Source organism: Alternaria postmessia (assembly GCF_024291825.1).
Source record: "Alternaria postmessia strain BMP 2775 chromosome Unknown scaffold_23, whole genome shotgun sequence".
Lineage (NCBI taxonomy): Eukaryota > Fungi > Ascomycota > Dothideomycetes > Pleosporales > Pleosporaceae > Alternaria > Alternaria postmessia.
In genome coordinates, this window is record NW_026260096.1 from 113,136 (window position 1) to 131,328 (window position 18,193).

The 18,193-nt window shown below is 51.8% G+C and overlaps 7 protein-coding genes across 7 annotated transcripts; 2 read left to right on the top strand and 5 right to left on the bottom strand.

Moving 5' to 3' along the window:
• Nucleotides 1-478: 478 nt before the first annotated feature.
• J4E82_004720 (uncharacterized protein) lies at nt 479-1,255 on the bottom strand (the record flags this gene model as incomplete). Its single annotated transcript, XM_051730996.1, has 3 exons — nt 479-802; nt 853-1,083; nt 1,133-1,255. 3 exons carry the CDS (start codon nt 1,253-1,255, stop codon nt 479-481), a joined length of 678 nt encoding a protein of 225 aa, XP_051589203.1.
• Nucleotides 1,256-5,736: 4,481 nt separating this feature from the next.
• J4E82_004721 (uncharacterized protein) lies at nt 5,737-7,797 on the bottom strand (the record flags this gene model as incomplete). The annotated part of the gene is made up of 2 exons (XM_051730997.1): nt 5,737-5,883; nt 5,932-7,797. The coding sequence occupies 2 exons, from the start codon at nt 7,795-7,797 to the stop codon at nt 5,737-5,739; spliced, it is 2,013 nt and encodes a 670-aa protein (XP_051589204.1).
• A 1,193-nt stretch (nt 7,798-8,990) lies between these two features.
• On the top strand, nt 8,991-10,040 carry J4E82_004722 (uncharacterized protein; the record flags this gene model as incomplete). Its single annotated transcript, XM_051730998.1, has 2 exons — nt 8,991-9,479; nt 9,540-10,040. The coding sequence occupies 2 exons, from the start codon at nt 8,991-8,993 to the stop codon at nt 10,038-10,040; spliced, it is 990 nt and encodes a 329-aa protein (XP_051589205.1).
• A 119-nt stretch (nt 10,041-10,159) lies between these two features.
• Nucleotides 10,160-10,855, bottom strand: J4E82_004723 (uncharacterized protein; the record flags this gene model as incomplete). The annotated part of the gene is made up of 2 exons (XM_051730999.1): nt 10,160-10,398; nt 10,456-10,855. 2 exons carry the CDS (start codon nt 10,853-10,855, stop codon nt 10,160-10,162), a joined length of 639 nt encoding a protein of 212 aa, XP_051589206.1.
• Nucleotides 10,856-11,363: 508 nt separating this feature from the next.
• J4E82_004724 (uncharacterized protein) lies at nt 11,364-12,147 on the bottom strand (the record flags this gene model as incomplete). The annotated part of the gene is made up of 2 exons (XM_051731000.1): nt 11,364-11,783; nt 11,842-12,147. The coding sequence occupies 2 exons, from the start codon at nt 12,145-12,147 to the stop codon at nt 11,364-11,366; spliced, it is 726 nt and encodes a 241-aa protein (XP_051589207.1).
• Nucleotides 12,148-12,430: 283 nt separating this feature from the next.
• Nucleotides 12,431-14,030, top strand: J4E82_004725 (uncharacterized protein; the record flags this gene model as incomplete). Its single annotated transcript, XM_051731001.1, has 4 exons — nt 12,431-12,496; nt 12,586-12,868; nt 12,974-13,346; nt 13,415-14,030. The coding sequence occupies 4 exons, from the start codon at nt 12,431-12,433 to the stop codon at nt 14,028-14,030; spliced, it is 1,338 nt and encodes a 445-aa protein (XP_051589208.1).
• A 335-nt stretch (nt 14,031-14,365) lies between these two features.
• On the bottom strand, nt 14,366-17,382 carry J4E82_004726 (uncharacterized protein; the record flags this gene model as incomplete). Its single annotated transcript, XM_051731002.1, has 8 exons — nt 14,366-15,392; nt 15,443-16,610; nt 16,662-16,707; nt 16,757-16,887; nt 16,942-17,055; nt 17,106-17,150; nt 17,264-17,297; nt 17,365-17,382. The coding sequence occupies 8 exons, from the start codon at nt 17,380-17,382 to the stop codon at nt 14,366-14,368; spliced, it is 2,583 nt and encodes an 860-aa protein (XP_051589209.1).
• Between the last annotated feature and the right edge of the window lie 811 nt (nt 17,383-18,193).

Consider the following 18,193-nt stretch of genomic DNA (forward strand, 5'->3'; position numbering starts at 1 on the left):
CTGATGACGGGCCGGCTTCCTATATCGGCATTGCAACTGATCTTGTTGGGAATATGGGGGAGTGTGGGGGCTGGAACGGTACTCTCACAGAAGGCAGACATTCATACTTTCGTTCTCCATACGTAGACTACGCACGGATTCAAGAGGGAGAAGCTCACAATATTCATGACTCAGATATGTGGTGGTTACAAGTTGGTATTAGGTACTATATAGATAGATCGGCCGTAGCTTCGTCAGTCATGAACGTATAGTGAAGATGTAGCCGACTGCAATGGTCAGCTCGCTTGCTAACAAACTAGTAGCTCAGAAGCTCATGATAGGTGCCAGATCACAAAGGGAAAAGCAATTATCGCCACAAAGGGCGCCTTAAACACATCGTCCAATGACCGCTGGTTTTAACGCAAAAGCAAAAAGGGTATAGACAAGAAGCGAAGTAAGAATCATGGAAATCTGTTACCCCATGTTGAATGTCCGCAGACTAAAATACTTCTGTTTTCACCGGTGCCGTTCCCTTGAACTCTCCATGCAATATATCCAGGAGCTTGCGGAGGGTGTCGGAATTGCTCCCTCGTCTACGGGCGATTGTTCCTTCCTCGTCTTCACCCTCCGCATCGTCGTCCTGTGTGAGAAGCTCGATTGTCCTTCGGAGCTTTTCATAGGCAGCATTGAGTTCCGTGTGCGATGTTTCGAGCTTGGTGTACTTGTCGTTTAGGATCGAGAGCTGGGCTTCAAGATCTCTGGCGTGCTTTTCTTTGCGCTCTCGAAACGCACGTTGGGCGGCACGATTCTGAGCTCTTCGGCGCTATTCGCACGTTAGTTCGAGCTTGTGTATGTAGAGTAAGATATACATACTCCCGAAGTAGTGTGGGTTCGTTCTGCTGGTGCAGGCTTGTGGGTAGTTCCGAAAGTAGGTTCAGTGTGCTGTAGTGGCCTCGGACTGCAATATGGGCTATCATGCTCTGAGCCAAAATCCGAGGGGGTCATGGGCATGGGATATGATCCAAAGTGCATGGGTTCGTCGACGATGTGAGGGTAGTAAGCTTGGTGGATATGTGCAGGAAACTGGTCATATGTAGAAGAGACCTTTGAAAGATTAGTTGACAAGTTTTGAAGACACAATCATGATACTAACAGGTGATCCACTCAGACTCGGAACTTTAGAGAGATCTGGAGGCATCTCGAATATGGCTGTCTGGTGTGGTGGTGCGATATAGTTGCCTTGTGCCATCCAGTAATCGAATGATTGAGAATCCATCGCTCTCGATTTACAGTTGTATAACAGTGAGGACAGGAGTCGATACGTCTGTGTGCTCGCGAAAACGTGTGTAGAGACGAGTGTTGGTATTCTCTCTCACTAGGTCTATATTGACGACCGCTGATGGTATGACGTGCAAGTGGCTTGTTGCTTCAAGTTAAGATACTTATGTGGTGGAGACAGCTTACACAACGGTGGGCAAGGTGAGATCTTATACACCGTGGGGACGTCGCGTATCTCTCCGTCGGAACCGCGTCAGTCACATGAGATGGCGGCAAGTGGCTTGACAGGGGTGGTTCTGTCATGCAATTCTGCCCACGACTAAATTCAACGGCCACGGCAGACCCTGAAAATGTGGCTTCCAGCGGGAATACGTGCAGAAGTTAGCTTGAGCTGCATGTTCACACAGCTTGCTACCGGCACACGGGTCCGAAGCACGGTCCACCACTGCAGGAAGCACATCAACTGTTGTTATTCTCGTCTTCGAGTGGTTCCCAGAGTTACACAACCAATGGCCATGGGGCAGGGGTCTGCATGGAGGCGTGCGCTATACTTTTTCGAGGCCTTGATAAAAGATTGGCATGCTTGCTGAGCCAAAGCGTAATGATTTCCCGCCAACCAAGCATACAGCGGCCAGGTTAGTCCGTCGTCGCGACCGTAGTAACAGGTAGAGGTACCTGGCGCTGTCTTCTCGAAGAGTAACTCCACTTTAGGATTATCGTCCCGCACACGATGCATGGTAGGGCTGTAATTTTCTCAGTTCAGAAACTCTTGGCTGCGATCGCACATTCGTGCGATCAATCAAACAAGATTCTTCTTGCAGTGAGACGCCCACATAGCTAGACATGATTGCTCTGTAATGCGCTGGGTCTAAGGACCTCAGCTAGGTGACGACATCAGAGCGACATACTGACCCAAGGTTACGTCCAGCTGGCCTGTTGAGTTTTCGCTTCGAGAGCTATGGGCCGAAGTTCGGTCGTAGTGAAGTGTCGTTCGCGCTAGCCGCGAGCAGTGTAAAGTGCATTCCAATTCTGTCACCGCTTTTCCTCGCTGAGCACCGATCCAGGGGGCCTACTAGTCACCGTTGAAGTAGCCTGCTCAGTGTGGCGCCTCTCTTATGAAGGCAGCCATCGCCAGCCCCGAAGCCTTCGAGGTTGGATGCCACACGATATCGAGTTGTGACCATCGAGGTGGACGGCCATCTCATACTTTGTCCGCCTAGTGAAAAAGGACAAAGTGCTTGGCAGACCTTTTCACATGCCTTATCGTGCAGCTAGAGAAAGACAACAGATAGTTGGCGAGGTTGATGACCGATCGGTGAGTGTCGGGTACAGTTACCTAGGGCGCGCCGAAAAGAAAGCCTATAGTGGCAACACGTGGTACGCTAGGTTAGCGAAAAGGCTACGTAAGCGCGTTTGCCATGACTTATCAGTAGCCATGTCCATGTAACGTTCCCAAGCGATTACCACCATCACGAAATGCTCGGCGACGTGAGGTGATATATCCTTACCATATTGCATTTGATCAGGCAACATGGTGCAGCCTGCTTGCATCGTGGGAATTCCAAGGCAGTTGAATTCAAACATACAGTATCGCAGACCAGGCCGTAGACAAGGCCTCATCTTTACCCTATGGCTTCGTTCTTACGCGGCATTCCCATATGGTTAGGAAGACAGCCCTACGGCGCTCTGCTACGACTACGCTGGACTACTTACCCAAAGCAGTAATTCTGCACTTCGAAATGTAGCAGCGCACTAGTGACGTAAGCGGGGAGAACTGGCTAGACCTGCACCAGCGCTTCTGCTGCGGAACGTGCATGAGGGCTGAAAATCCACCGCGTCTTACGCATCCTTCACCGGATCCGCTTTGGGGCTGTTCAATCTAACTTTGTGCAGCATCGCTCATCGGCCGACACATACGCAAGCGAGACCGTACATCTTATCTGATGGTCCTTCCTTGACCGATATGCGACTCGTACCGCCAACAAGCATACTCATTCGGACCGCGTACAGCCTTGATCTTGGCCCTGCAAGACATTAGCTCGCTATCCATAACAGGAAACACAACGCTTCTGCCCCGCTGCTGACACAGCTCGTCCTTCGCGACATGAGCCTCCGGCCTCGCTTCATGAGCCTACGAGATGCCGAGGCTAGCCAACCGGTTAAACAGTAAGCAGCAATGAAGGAGACGAGCCTATGAGACACTCTATACGATCAAGTTACACGTTTGACTTCATCTGTTCCGCATCATAGCACAGCCGCTCCTAAAATCGTACGCAGCGCTAGGCTAAAGCTGTCGAATGTTAATGCAAATACTCTGCATTATCTACACGACATAGTCAATACTGTCCAATGCGAAAAGTGTTTGCCATGTCTTCACTTACTCCAAGAATTAGAGGATGCAGAGTAGCTCACTGGCTGCCTGCTGTACCACTGTGTGTCTCCCATGACATGGTCATGGATCAAGTGTCTCAGTCAAGTCGAACCTCTCCGTTTCCAAGTCATCTTATCACGGTCCCTAAGCGTGATAGTGCTATGGGACGGATGTCAGGGTCCAGCGCTTGTAGATCCTAGCGGACACTAGCAGCCCTACAGGAAGCACGGCTGGCTTTAGCCCCGCTCCTTGTCAAAGCATAACCGTCCAGACCTATCGTACGATGTAAGACCATTATACATGTGCTAAGTCTGAACGGGTGGGATATCTGGCAGATATCGGGGAACCACGATGGCTTCCGCCTACTCCATCTGAAAACGGCGCTTGCTAACGTACAGACGGCCCCCGAAACATTAGAAGATATCCAGAATACACTGTGGACCCGCAAGCATAAGTACATCCAGCCCCCGAAACGTCCCGTATCTTGTCAGATTCTCCAGGTGTACAGAAAGTTAATCTCAAGCTCTGTACTGTGTTTCCAAGCGGATCCGAGTTGGCACCGAAGACACCACCACCATCACCACCACCACCATGGCGCTGACTGCGTACCCGTCTCGCGTAAGCTTCCCAACACGAATCAGAAGACGAGCTACGTGTTTCGGACCCGATCTAAGGCCTGTTCCTTTCGGTATCCAATAGGCTTACGCCTCACGTTCGTCAGTGCGCATTCTGAAGGTTTTCCAGAAGGTGACTCCCTCCGCTTGGACACTGGGGAAGCTTCGGAGATCTCCAAGCGCCAGAGCCTCATCACCGCCTGACATAGGGCTGCAGATACGAAGGCTTGTGCTAGAGGCTTGGAGAGGCTTCGTTAGCGGCTCTTTCCTGCTGATGTCTACACCCGTTGTCGGCTAGACAGCCATGGGAGTCTATACAGCCACTCACCAGCCTCTCTTATTCCCACACAAGGAGTGATGTCACCGGGCACAGACTCTCACACTACGTCACCCATGCAATACTTCGTGTCCCATTGGCATCTAGTATTGAGCACTGACCCTATCCAAACTACATGTCCTTTCTAGAAGGCAGAAGGCACGGGCTTCTATGCGTGTCATCCGTCTTGCATTTGCTACACACACTAGCGAGCTTACACAGTGTACGCCCTACAACTCGTCACTCTCGCATATGCTGTACAAAGGTTAGCACGATGTTGAATGTGCGGCTTGTATTTCTTCCTTCAAGACTAAGTGCCCGTTCAGACGCATAGATACAAACTACACATCACAAAAAACCACTTTTTCACTGTGCTAGAGGACTCCAGGTGACAGCAGGGAGCAGAAAGAGAGTTTTCGGCACAAATATTTGAATTCTCTACAAAAGTGCTATAGGCACAATCTCCTCCCTCCATATCATAACTACCCGTGTCATGTGCACTATTGTGCCTCTTGTTTCGCATCAATCAACATGTAACATCTCACGACAAGCTGTACGATAGGTCTACAGTTAGTAATTGTGTGGTTGGGGATGAGCTGTATATATCAACGTGTATACACAATGCATGGCAACATCACCTCTGTGAGCTTCGTGAACATGAGCGAAGCATCACAGAAGGGAAGAATGAACGCGGATGTGCAGGAGAGCTACTGGGCCTTGGGAAAGGGTGAATGCATGGAGCAAAGGTCGATCAAAGGAAGGATTGGGCGCAAGGTCTAGGTTCGGGTGTATGGTGCGGTGGTCTGGGCAGCTGATATCGTGTGGTGGGTTGTTTGCTAGGGCCAATGCTGCATAGGTAGGGGGGTCCAAAGTCCGAGTAGGGGTTTTATGGCCTGGATGTCGCAAAGAAACCAATACGGGGGATGGCGTAACTGCTTGTTGCTTGGAAATAGTTGTCGCAGGGCGCATCGACAAGTGCTTCGGGGTCGATGATGTTGCAACGGAGCTTACCTTCACACTTCACCTCGACACCACTCATCTCCATGTGGGCCAACGAAGCTGAACATCTAGGTGTTCAAATGCTACAGATGATTAGCAGGAAAACTCCAAAACTCCTCCCATTTTGGGTTCCTTTAACGCCTTATCGCTATGCAAGACAAAAAAACTAGGGGAATACTTTATAGTGTCCACAGACCGCTGCGTCGCTTGCCCATGGGGTAAACAAGAAGGGCAGCCATGAACAGACCAACAGTGATGCCGATAGCAATCTGGATCATGGACGCAGCGACGTTGAAGACGATTGCGTTCAAGCTGTCGGTTGTGGTCTGCATTACGTCAGTGATAAGTTTGGCCGGGAATGAAGAGGTGCTCACGTCGGCCGCTCCCCCTGACCCTTTAATTAGGGCAGATGCTGTTTGAAGAGCAGAGTTGATGCTTCCACTCGATGCAAGAGAGCCTGGAACTTGGACGTATACTGCAGGCAGGAGGACGGCGGCTGCAACTCCGTGACGCAACCGGCTGTAAAGGTTTGCCAGAACACCAATGGTGAAGGCGCCGAATGTGTAGGCGATGGGCGCTGACGACGAGAACTTCATTCCGGCGTAGAAGTTGACGATGTAGCCAGCAAAGGCGATGACAATCATAGCTGGCATCTGCTTGTACTTGGCCTGCACGGTAAACGTCGTGAAGAAGACGTAGAGCGGGACCATGAGAAAATTCCAGTAGGGGTTCATCGGGCTTTGGCACTGAGTCGAGTTGGTAGCGTTAGAGTCGATGGCGCCATATATAGCGGTACCAACAGTGATGCCGTATCCAAGAAAGAGCGAGTAGATGATGGCGAAGACAAGTCGGATGGAACCTGGTACGATAGCGCGAGACTGAAGCTCAAGGGCTGAGCTAAGCACCAACCATCCAGGAAGAATCAGGGCGATGGCGCTCTGTGCAATGGCCGAGAAACAGAATAGGTTCCCGTTGTTGATGCTACCAAACGCGCGTGCAAGGAAGCTCATGAGGATCGTCGCGGTGATCTCGAAAACGGTGCTGTATGTCTTGGATAGGGGGGCGATGACAAGCTGAAGCAGGCCTAGGACGATTCCGAGGACGAATATGACAGGCATGTCGATGGGCCGGGCCTTGAAGAAACAAGAAACCGCGGCACTCGCCAAACCATACATCAGTACAGTCAGCCACCGCGGGTGACGGTCCTTGGCATTGATGACCTCGTCTAAACGAGCGAGAGCTTCATCTAAGCTGATAACATCGTGCAAAACCTCCTTGTAGATGTCGTGGGTGTCCTTGAGCTTGCCAAGGTTAACTCCCTGGGCGGTACGAACAATCTTGACTTCAGCCGTGTGAGTGAGGTTGTCGTCAAAGGAGATGATCATGCAGCCGGGGATATAGAGAAATTGGCTGTTGATCTCAAGGACCTTGGCGGTGGTCGCGAGGTATTCTTCGAGACGATGTGTAGGCGCTCCAAAGAGCATGAGGGCGCGGCACATGCGGATGATGTACTGTTGTCGTTTGAGAATGTTGGCTACGTGGATCTTAATCTTGGCATCCTGATCTTCCTTTGCCTTCCAGACCTTGGCGATGATGTTGTTACTGCTAGTTCGCCTGTGGTTGCGGGGGCGTAGGGGGACATCCTTCTTTTCGTCCTTAGGGTTCGCCAGCTTGGCTGAAGCGCCGATAAGAGTGGCCAGTGTTTCTGTGGACTGTATGGGCTTGTTCGCGTTGTACCATTTTCGCTTTGGGGTGCAGGCGCCTGAAGAAGATCCGGGCCTTTGTGAAGGTGACGTCTCGCTGACTTCTGATGATGTGTCTGTGTAGCCACGCACAGGTGTCTTGTAGGCTTGGAGGAGTTGGTAAAAGACGCCTCCGTTGGCGTTACCTGTAACGGTGTATGCGCCATCAGGGTCCACCTCACTCAATGGCAGAGCATTGAAGTTTTGTGCGTTGAGCTCACCAGCGTTGTGCGCGTTTAGAAGTTCTTCCGCATCGACGGTGTGCTGGTTGGTAGTGATCTCGTTGGAACCGGACTCGCTAACGCGGCTATAGCTACGGATTTGTTCGAGCGGCGGCGGAGGGACTTCAACATTGGCAGAGCTGTTGAATCGTACTCTTGTCTTGCCTGTTGCTTGTTCGGGTTGTAAGGAAGGTGTCGGGTATGTGGGCGGTATTTGCTGCATCTCATGCTCGTCGACGTGGGTGTGCTCTGACGAATTGGTGGAAGAGGGCTCCATTGCGACAGCTATAGCGTGGGAGAGTGTCGCGATGTTGTATTACAATATTTACTGAGATGAAGGGAAGAGTCGAGAGGAGTCGTCACATTAGAGGCGTCATGAGACTTGAATACTACAGCTGCCAGGCGTCGGCATTTCTCCGTTGCGTAATTGTCGTCGGACCGGTACACCCAAAATACATTTGCGTTTGGCCGCGACTTGGCTGTGGATCCGGAACGAGGACCACCGGGTAGAGGCGATCAAAGGGGGTCGCCGAAACAGGAAGCACACTTGCACATGGAGCCCAAACGCGTCGTCGTGGATAAAAAATGATGCAACGCCGACGTTCGAGAGCGACACCATGTGTCAAGGAATTGCTCTGATTGGCGCGTTCCCTGACTAGAACAAGTCCGTTATATCCGTGCCATCTTTGAAATATGGATCTTTGCATCAGCTTTTGGAGAACAGCGCGCATCCCCGAGCTCAACATTGTCAATCCCCATGGGGCGTGCGCATAAGCGTGCACTCAATCCCTCTGTTCTTTGGTGGTGCGTCGGGTGAATAGCAAGCGCAGGGACTGTCGAGTCATCGTGGCGGAAAATTAGGTATCGTCACTTGACTGCGATCATAGCGCAACATCTCTCCGGACTAGCAGCGCGGTACGGGCTATACGTCTGGGTACGAGCTTTGACTAGCATGTACCTCGTTTGCTTCGTTCATAGATCTTCAGCTTTTCGAGGGTCACTATGCTGGAGACCATGACGCATGGTGTATTAGTCAGCCACGAACGTTCTATCGTGTTGACGGCAGCCACACATACTCTGCTTCCACGTTTTGAAAACCAGTCACTCGAGCGATAAGGTCACTGATACTGTCACTCATTATTGTGCTGCATACAAGTTCTGGAAGCTTTGTTGCTATACATGTATCTCTTGTCTGGAGCCTAACTAGGTAGCTTACTCCAGCTTGCGCCAAGGTCTGATAACAGTATTGAAGGGTCGAATCAACAGTCTTTCATGTAGGAGAAGATGTCATGTGGCTGCACCTGTGCCGCTGCTGCGGTAGTCAGACATTGGTATGCACGCCCTGTGGGCAACATGTCAGTTGAACTCGACATTCTTCACAGCATCCTGCTGTTGAAGCTACTCATCATCTTCTTCTGAGCGTCTGGCAGAAGAACGGTCAGATCCAACATCCACACGTACGCAACCGTGATGGTGAGTATGCAAAAGGTCTACGTGACCTACGTGGCAGCAGACTGCGGTTCTATTATCCCAGGGAAGTCCGGAGCAGCCGCGGCTTTCAAAGCAGTCAAGATTCATCAAAAACTGCTCCAAGCAGGTATAGAAGTTGTCGACAATGGGCCTTCGGGCTACCATGATACGTCTCCACAGCTAGACGTGCTCGAAGAAACCATGACTTACCAACCAAGTCCTTTCGTACCGCACGACATCCGCAACAGAGCTGATAATCTGGAGTTCCTTCGCAAAGTACGACGGAGAATGACCAAGAACTTCGACCAAGAGCCCAATGCCTTCCAGTTAGTTCTTGGGGGCGAGTGTTGCATGCTGCCAGTGATCCTCTCTTGCGTTAAAAGACAATACAAATCATACGACATGGATGTGGGCTTCGTATATGTCGATGCGGATACTGATATGCATTCACCAGTGGATGCCGATTGGAACGGCTACTTTGCGAGCATGGTTAGTAGTGTCCTGTACAGACTGGACGTGAGACATACTGACTTCATAACCAACTTCTAGACTATGACGCAGCTCATGGGACGTCCTGGGTCACTTGTTGATTCAAACGCTGACCCTGTGCTCACTCACGACAAGCTCTGTGATGCTGACAACACCGTTTTCTTCGGGACAAATCTCTCCCACCCGGGGAACAAGAATGAGCACCTAGCCTATCTTCACGACGAGCATTTCAAAGTTTTGTCGTCACAGTCGGTTGCACTCGATCCGCAAGCACGTGCGCGTGATGCTTTGGAGCACCTGGAGCGTAAACACAAAGCTATTTGGGTTCGTCTGGACGTTGATTCCATCGATCCAGGCGAATTTCCTCTGGCAAATGTCCCCAACTTCACAGGAGTGACGTTTACGAACATGATGTTAGCCTTGGATGTACTCCTGGCTAGCGAGAATGTTATTGGGTTAACAGTTGCAGAGGTCAATCCAGATCATGATCCTGGCTTGGTAATGACGAAGAGATTGACCGAAACAATTCTGGCTATGCTTGCGAGAAAAAGATTCTCATAGAAGCCCAAAAGAGTCCAGAGCTATGGCGAGACACTCGGAGATTTGGAGATGGTATTGGCATGGGCGAGTAGGACTGTCAGGTTTCGAGGCAGTCCAGCGCTATTCTATTGTGGCAGCATCTATCGTCTGGGTTCATACACACAAGCAACTTCTTCGTACATCTCTGCGCTGACAGGCAATCTGATCCTGCCCCTTTCTGTGAACCCAGCTTTCTGATAGAAGGTCTCGGCTGCCTGAACAGTACTATCCAAGCATGCCGGCACACCCTCTTTGTCGCACAAGTCAAGACCCCAGCGCAACAGCATTGAACCTATGCCCTGGCGAGCATAATCAGACGACACAGCGAGCCACGTGAGATCTTCAACACGAATTAGTCCGTTGCAAAGTTCATCTTGCCGAGTTCAACATGACCTACCATAATGCGGCCTATCTCCAATAACCTCACGCGAAACCTTTCCAGCAGCTGCCAACCAGGGCCTCAAGACACTCCAATCCGTGCCCGCTGGCAGCTTCCAAGCCGGCGGTTTCCAAGCTGTTCCTTCGGTCCTCACAGGATGACACCATACCGCGTAGCCTATAATTTTACCTTGTTCTCCCGTTCCAGCCTCATCAGTATGTCGGGCGACGAGGACCGTCATGTTAGGATCATGTATGTCAGCCGTGAACTTTTCTTCTACACTGCCTTGGAATGCTGCCCAAATAGCAGGGGTGGGATAAATGGCTCGCATGAGGACGTTTGAACTGAAGGCTTGGACATGGAGGGCGGCGATGTGAGGTGCGTCCTTGGGTTCTGCGGATGTGATGGATATGGCCATTGTAAAAGATGCTTTGATTTTTCAATGGATGGATGATGTTCCTTGGCCAGAATTCAGATGTTTGTTGTATTGGTTACTCTACAAGATTGTGGCGCGCATATGTGGAACGTGGCTGGGCTCCATTCGATAGTTTGGATGGGTCATGGGGTAACATCCGCGCTCGTGTACCGCATTCGGTGCCCCCACGAGCGACTCAGCTTGAGCAAGGACAAGTAAGAAACGGAGCAGAATAATTCAGTCTTGCTGCCCAAGTTCGCCCAGGCAGAGGAACAGAGTCGTGTAGTCCGTGGTAGGCGAGCGCACAGCTTCCTACCTTGCCCTTGCTTTTTAGCCATTTTATTTTGCACCGAGAAGGCGTTTACAAAGGAAGAAAGAAGATTGCATGTTGGCTAGAACGGGCTGTTTGTTCTTCAAAGGGGGGACGTGAAAAGTTGAATTACGAAGAATGGCTCGTGCCTCTACCATGAAAATCCGTCAAGAGCGCAATGCGCCGTGAGACTCATATATCTTACCACCACCGCGCTCCAAAAATCTTGGGCGCGACGCTGCTCGATTTGTTCCCAGCTACTAGATCAATCCTCTGATGCCCCTTGACATCCACGGCAAGCGTCTCGTACTCGTAATCATTCTGGCTTGGTCGCTTGGTCAAATGCACATGTACGACACCCTGACCCAACGGACCTTCGACATAAAATTTGAAGCGCAGGTGCTCTGTGCCCCACTTGTCTGTCTCTTCAGTACTGCTGAGGTAGCGGTTGCGCGCCCATCGCGACCAAGAGCCTTCACCAAATGCAGCAATTTCAGCGCCGGGGCCGAGGAGTTTCTGACATCGGGCGTCCTGGCGTATCATAGTTGTCGCGCGGTTGAAGTAGGCGGTCTTGGAGGAGGGACTGAAGACATCGGAGAAGAGAAAGTAGCCAACGCCGCCCTTGATATGTTGTTAGTGTTGCGCTCGCAGAGAGAGGTGGGGTGAGGGGAAACTTTACTGTTGCTACTATGCCCACCAGGACTACTACCAAGTTGAAACTTTGCTGTGTAGTCCGCACTGCTTTTTCACCCGGCGATAGCTCAGACCATCGGACTTGGCCCGTGTCGCCTGTCAAGGAAATGGATTTCCTCTGTGGTTTTGGAGGCGGACTGCTCGTCGAGCTGTGTGTAGCTTGTGCATGGTGGGTAGTGGAGAAGGCGATGCGCCCGACATGCGCTCTCCGCTGTGAGGCATGTATGCGCGGCAGGACGAAAGTTGGACGGAGTAGTGCAATCGCTTCGGTAGGTTTGTATATGGCAGCCATTGTGACTGTGGTTGTTGTGTGTGAATTGTGACGTTCAAGACATGCGATGATGCCATGCGATGCGCCGATGCCGATGCGGAGCGGAGCTCGTGTGACGCCGGAGGTGAATGCAGCCGCGGCTGCAGGTTCCATGGTCGTGGCGGGCCGGTTCCTGGACTGAACCTTAGTTTTGGCATCGACAACGCTCGCTGCAGCAACTCTCAGAGCCGACTTTTGCTTCTTGAGCACGATTCCACGCCAGATCCATACCACAGAGCACCGCTGAAGGCGGAAACCCGGCACCATGAGCTCAAATAAGAAGAGTAGCCTCACCGGCTATCTCCCCGACATCCTCATGGCAGCTGCAGCAGTACGTCCCTTCCCACACATGCGCCGTGTCCTCCCCACATCTGCCCTGCCCCTCACTGTCCTGCAAAGCACCTTCTGACACCTCGGTAGCCTCTGATAGCCTACTTCGTCATTCGTAACCTCCTCACACGCCTCGACCCGGAGGCTCAACAAAAAGAAGAAGCCCGCGCCAAAGCCTCTGCTGCGACGCGTAAACTCGACGCCATCCTTACAAGCAAGCGGCGGAAAAGCTATGGCGAGTACGACAGCGAAGATGACGACACAGAATCCAGGCCCAGACGGCCGAGGATACAGGACCTCAACCTGAGCACCTACGAACAGACGATTGCCATGGAGGTTGTTGCGCCTGAAGAGATTCCCGTGAGCTTCGAGGGTACGTCACAAGCTCCTTCAAGCTTGGCCCTTGGGCTGTAGCATCTGGCGCATGCCAATTGGCATGCTTGAAGCCCTGGCGCAATGGAGAACTGACACCTCGCAGATATCGGTGGCCTCGACTCGATAATCGACGAACTCAAGGAATCCGTCATCTACCCCCTTACCATGCCCCACCTCTACTCGCACTCTTCCTCGCTCCTCAGCGCACCCAGCGGCGTCCTCCTCTACGGTCCTCCCGGTTGCGGAAAGACTATGCTTGCAAAAGCCCTCGCGCACGAATCGGGCGCCTGCTTCATCAACCTGCACATCTCGACTCTGACAGAAAAGTGGTACGGCGACAGCAACAAGCTCGTCAACGCGGTATTCAGTCTGGCAAGGAAACTGCAACCAAGTATCGTCTTCATCGACGAGATTGACGCAGTTCTCGGACAGAGGAGGAGCGGTGAACATGAAGCCAGCGGCATGGTCAAGGCCGAGTACGTTTACACCTCTCCAACAGCGTTCCATTCAACTCGCGACCAAGTCAAGACTAACCCTTCCCCAGATTCATGACCCACTGGGATGGCCTCGCCTCCAGCACCTCCTCCGGCACATCGACTCCTCAGCGGATATGCATTCTCGGCGCCACAAACCGCATCCAAGACATTGACGAAGCCATCCTCCGTCGCATGCCCAAGAAGTTCCCCGTTGCCCTCCCTTCAGCTACACAACGCCACAACATCTTCTCCCTCATCCTACGCGGCACAAAAATCGACCATCAGAACTTTGACTTGAACTACCTGGTTCGCGTTTCGGCTGGAATGAGCGGTTCCGACATCAAAGAGGCATGTAGAGACGCGGCTATGGGCCCAGTCAGGGAGTACATTAGGAGGAAGAAGGCAGACGGCACCCTAAAGAGCAGTAAAGGAATGGCCCAGGGCGATGTACGTGGACTGCGTACAGAAGACTTCTTTGGTCGCGGAAAGGGCCTGCGAGAAATGGAGTCCGTTGACGATACACGCGAGGAGATGAACGCACGCGTACGCAGCACAGTGCACACTACATCTGAGGAGTCCGTGTCCGAGGAAGCGAGCAGCAGCGAAAGCACAGCGAGTGGCGAGGACAGGTTCCGCGATTCGGCATACCAAGGCGCGGCCAACGAAGAGGCAGTCGTGCGGTAAAGCTAGTCTTCTGCCCATGTCTGGTGTGGGAGAAGTATTTGTAAAATGTTTGTACATTTTGGAATGTTACCAAGACGACACGAACGTATATATGGGCGGCGTTACTATCATGGGCTAGACATATGTCTCCAACAAGAGAGGCGATACCACGTCACATTATATCATGTTACAACAAATCACTCACAACTTTGATCATGACATCTGCTTGCTAAACATCTATATCTTTGTATCATTTTCCGTTACCGTACGTACGCTACGTGTAGCAACCACACGACAAAAAGCCCAATTGCAGCTAGAATGCATCCACTAACCACGGTACCACTTTACTTGCACACCTACTTCTCCTCCTCGCTCTCTTCTTCCTCGTCATCCTCTTCTTCTTCATCTTCCTCTTCCTCTTCTTCAGCATCGGCAGCAATCTCCTCGTCCGCGTCCTCTGCCTCTGCCTCATCTTCTTGAATCAAAAGATCCTCCACAGTGCCTCCTTCCTTCTCCAATCGCAAGTATTCATCCCATTCAGGGAACATCTCGGCGTCGCCCTCGCCGTCCTGGGGTGGCGCGCCAAGGAGTCTAGCAACCTTGGTCTTGTTCTCCTTCTCCAGAGACTCCTTCCATTGCTTGACAAGGCCAGCCGTCGCGCTTGGCTTGTACGTTTGGGAGAAGAGGACGGCCTCGGCGAAACGGTTGGTCTTGACGAGTAGGTCGATACACGCCTGGACATCTCCGACCTGCCATAACGCAGAGAAGGCTACGTTATTTGCTGTGGCATTCTCAGCCAATTCAGCAAGTTCACGAAGACCGGCCGTGTCAGACGTCGCACTGTAAAGCAGAAGGAGAGAGCCGAGATCCTTGGCCTTCACAAAGCACTCTTGTGCGAGCTTGACATCCCAGTTTGTGAGGGCAGCATCGCCGACAGTCTTCCACTTGTGTTCTGTGTCTTGCTCGCGAGCAATCTCAACAGCCTGCTGCAAATCGCCAAGAGACAAGGCAAGGTCGAAACGGTGTTCAGGATCGGTGGCAACCTTGAGCGCCATTTCCTTGTAGCCTTGACCTTCCAAGAATCGAGCAATCTTGTTGTTTTGGTCTTTGGGCACAGAAGGAAGCGTCTCCTCAGCGGCTTCAAGGTCACCTCGGAGGATAAGCGTTTGGTACTCAACAACTGCCAGAGACAGGGCGAAAGAAACCACGTTGACATCCTTGTCGGCGATATAAATCCTGGAATCACGGGGTAAGTACCCAAGGACGTAGTGTGGTGAGTCGAAGTGAGAGATGGTGTATGTTTGATCGCCAACAAGGTAGTTCAGGCGGTTGGTGCTGTTTGTGTAGATGAAGCAGTCTCCAACCCAGGTACCAGTGCGAACGCTGTTTTATCATTAGCTTCAAGGTTTCAATCATGTCTTCTTTGAACATACCTCTCGTTGATGTCGCACACAACCTCGAATGCAGATTCGGCGCCGTCCTCGTCTACTTCGCCGTTTTGCACTGCCTCCAGGTAGTTCTCTCTGGAGTAGCGTAGCACGTAGAATGTGTCTTCTGTAGCCAAAGTGACCAGTTCCCCGCTCTCAGACCAGTATACACTCTTGGGTTCGACCTCTATCCGTCGGACCAGAGCACCAGAGTCCCAGTCGAACAGGCCAATGCCACCTTGACCCTTCACACCAAGGAGTACGCCGCCACTCAAGCCGTCGGCTGAGAAGCCTACATTCAGGACACTCCGCTCCTTGAAATTGCGGAATATCTTGACACTGGTGGAGGATTCCCGGATGGCGTAGTCTTTGTCATGTTCTTTCGAGGCCCAGCAAAAGTCAAGTGCGCTGCCGAAAGCTTGGTTACGAAGAGCAAGCGCAGTGTAGATGATGTATTCGCCATCACCGCATACTGCGACGAATCTTCCATTGGGCGAGTGCAGTAGTGCCTGCGGGTATAGCTCGGTTGAGCCAAGGTCCTTGCTGGGAAGGGAGAGGCGCTCTCCATCCTTGAGCTGATCGCTGCCCTTGATCACCGAGGTGAGGATATCGTTGTTCTTCGCCCAAAGCAACTTTCCGCTACCATCCATGCTGACTGCCGGCTCTTCGCGACCCATGGTAATGACGACAGCGCCGTCATCGAATCCGAGCGCGACACCATTCCTTCCTTTCTGGTAGGAAACGCACCATGCGCGCTCCAAGCCATAGTTTAGGGACTGCTCCAACCGGTATGTCGAAGAGTGCCAAATCTTAATGGTACCATCTTCAGATCCAGAAATGATGACAGGGAGCTCGGGATGGTATACGGCGAAGCTGACGTTGGAAGTATGGCCTTCGAGTGTCGCAATCAGCGCTTTTGTGGTGTAGTCCCAGACCTTCACCGTCCGGTCATCAGAGGTTGTGAGAAGGTATGGCTTGTCTGACTGGGGGTAGTAGTCGATGAAGTTGACACCCTTGGTCTCGTGCGCCTCGAGGGTAAAGTTGGGGGTGGAGCTGCCGAGCGACCATATCTTGACGGTTCGGTCGAGACACGCAGAGGCGAATGTGTTTGGGTCCTTGGGATTTATCGCGATACCCATAACATAGTGTTGGTGGCCAGCGAATTCTTGGACACCTGCAGTGTGTTAGCATACGCCATGATGTGTGGCACAGCAGGTCCACATACACTTCCATGACTTGTCCCAATCCCACAGCTTTATTGTCATGTCATCCTGAAGCTACATTAGCTCGATCCTTGTGTTGTTGGAAATTGTTACCCACACTGGCGGTAAGGACGAAGGGTTGTGTTGGGTGCACAGCAATTGCGCGAATATAATCGGGATGCGCCTCGAAAGATGTGACCTTCTCCGAGGTGTTGTAGTTGTAGACGCGCAATTGGAAGTCATCGGAACCTGGACGGCCATGTCAGCCTCTCTTCCTGAGGATTCGGGTGTTTGGGCCCTTGCCTGCTACTATCCAATTCTTCCTCGCGATGAAGCGACCGGCGCGTACGGGTACATCGGTGAGCTCGAAGGTCTTGACGATGGATTGCGATATGTACGACCAGATGTGGACGTGGCCTGCTTCCGTCAGCGCTCTGCCTATGTTGGGGGCTTCCAGCTATGCATACCGCTATACAAGGTCGTGAGGATCCATGGCTCGGTTGGATGAAAGTCTTTGGTCAGGTTTAGCGGCGAATATCTTGGGTAGAGGTGCTGTTCCTACCAATGCCTATGATATGTCAGTTTACCCTCTGGTGGTTGATGTGCGTATGTCGAGTCTGCTTACCTTTGACACGCTCCGACCGCGCGAAGAGCTGCCTCTGTAGTCACAGTCGAGTTAGATTCACCCTTGTCTCCAAAGATATGCCATAGCGCATTGGTGCGTACCTTTACGTCCAGACGCATTGTTGTAGCTTAGGTGTATATGTTGCGGAGGGGTGGATTATGGGAACGTGGCTTTAGTAGCCAGTCCACAAATGCGCAGGCAGACGCCGAAGGATTCGAGGATACGGGAATGGGTATCGCTTGCGTATATGGTCGACAAAGAGGAAAAGCTAGTCACGGGAAGAGTTGGCGTCTAACTGCCTGTTGTCCTCCGCAATGTGTTCGATGTTCGGCGGAGCTGCGCCAAGACACCGACAGGGTTCACGTCGCTACTTCCCAACAGGGCATGTTCGGAAAACCATCGATGGCAGACGAAATGCGAACAATACCACCTCCGCTAGCTGCACGGTTGTAGATCAGAGGCCAGCAGAGGAATCACAAGGTCAACGTGTCACCGATGCTCAACTCTAGTTGTCCATGAGCGTGGCGGCCACAGAGGGCCTCGAAACCTCACGCCTTCTCTTCACGTACATTGGTAATTCTCAGCGAGTAAGTAGATTTTTCAATTCCATCCCTACAACTATATACTCGGAACATCAACCTCCCCACAAGTGCCCCTCGCGCTGCCGCCTATGCATGCACGACGCATCATGAAGATTCTGACTACACTCCAAACCTTCCACCCATGGCAAATATGGCCATTCCATATATCGACAAATCGACGACAGGAAAAAAAACGGTCTAGCTTGTCCGCAAGCATAGACTGGTATCTTAGAAGAGAAATACAGTGAAAGGAGAATATATGTTAAAGTATAGTGTGTAAGTTTATGGTGGTTTGAGCGAACGTGTTGGAATGATAGTGACGAGAGAGAGATGGTTTGCGGCTAGATCT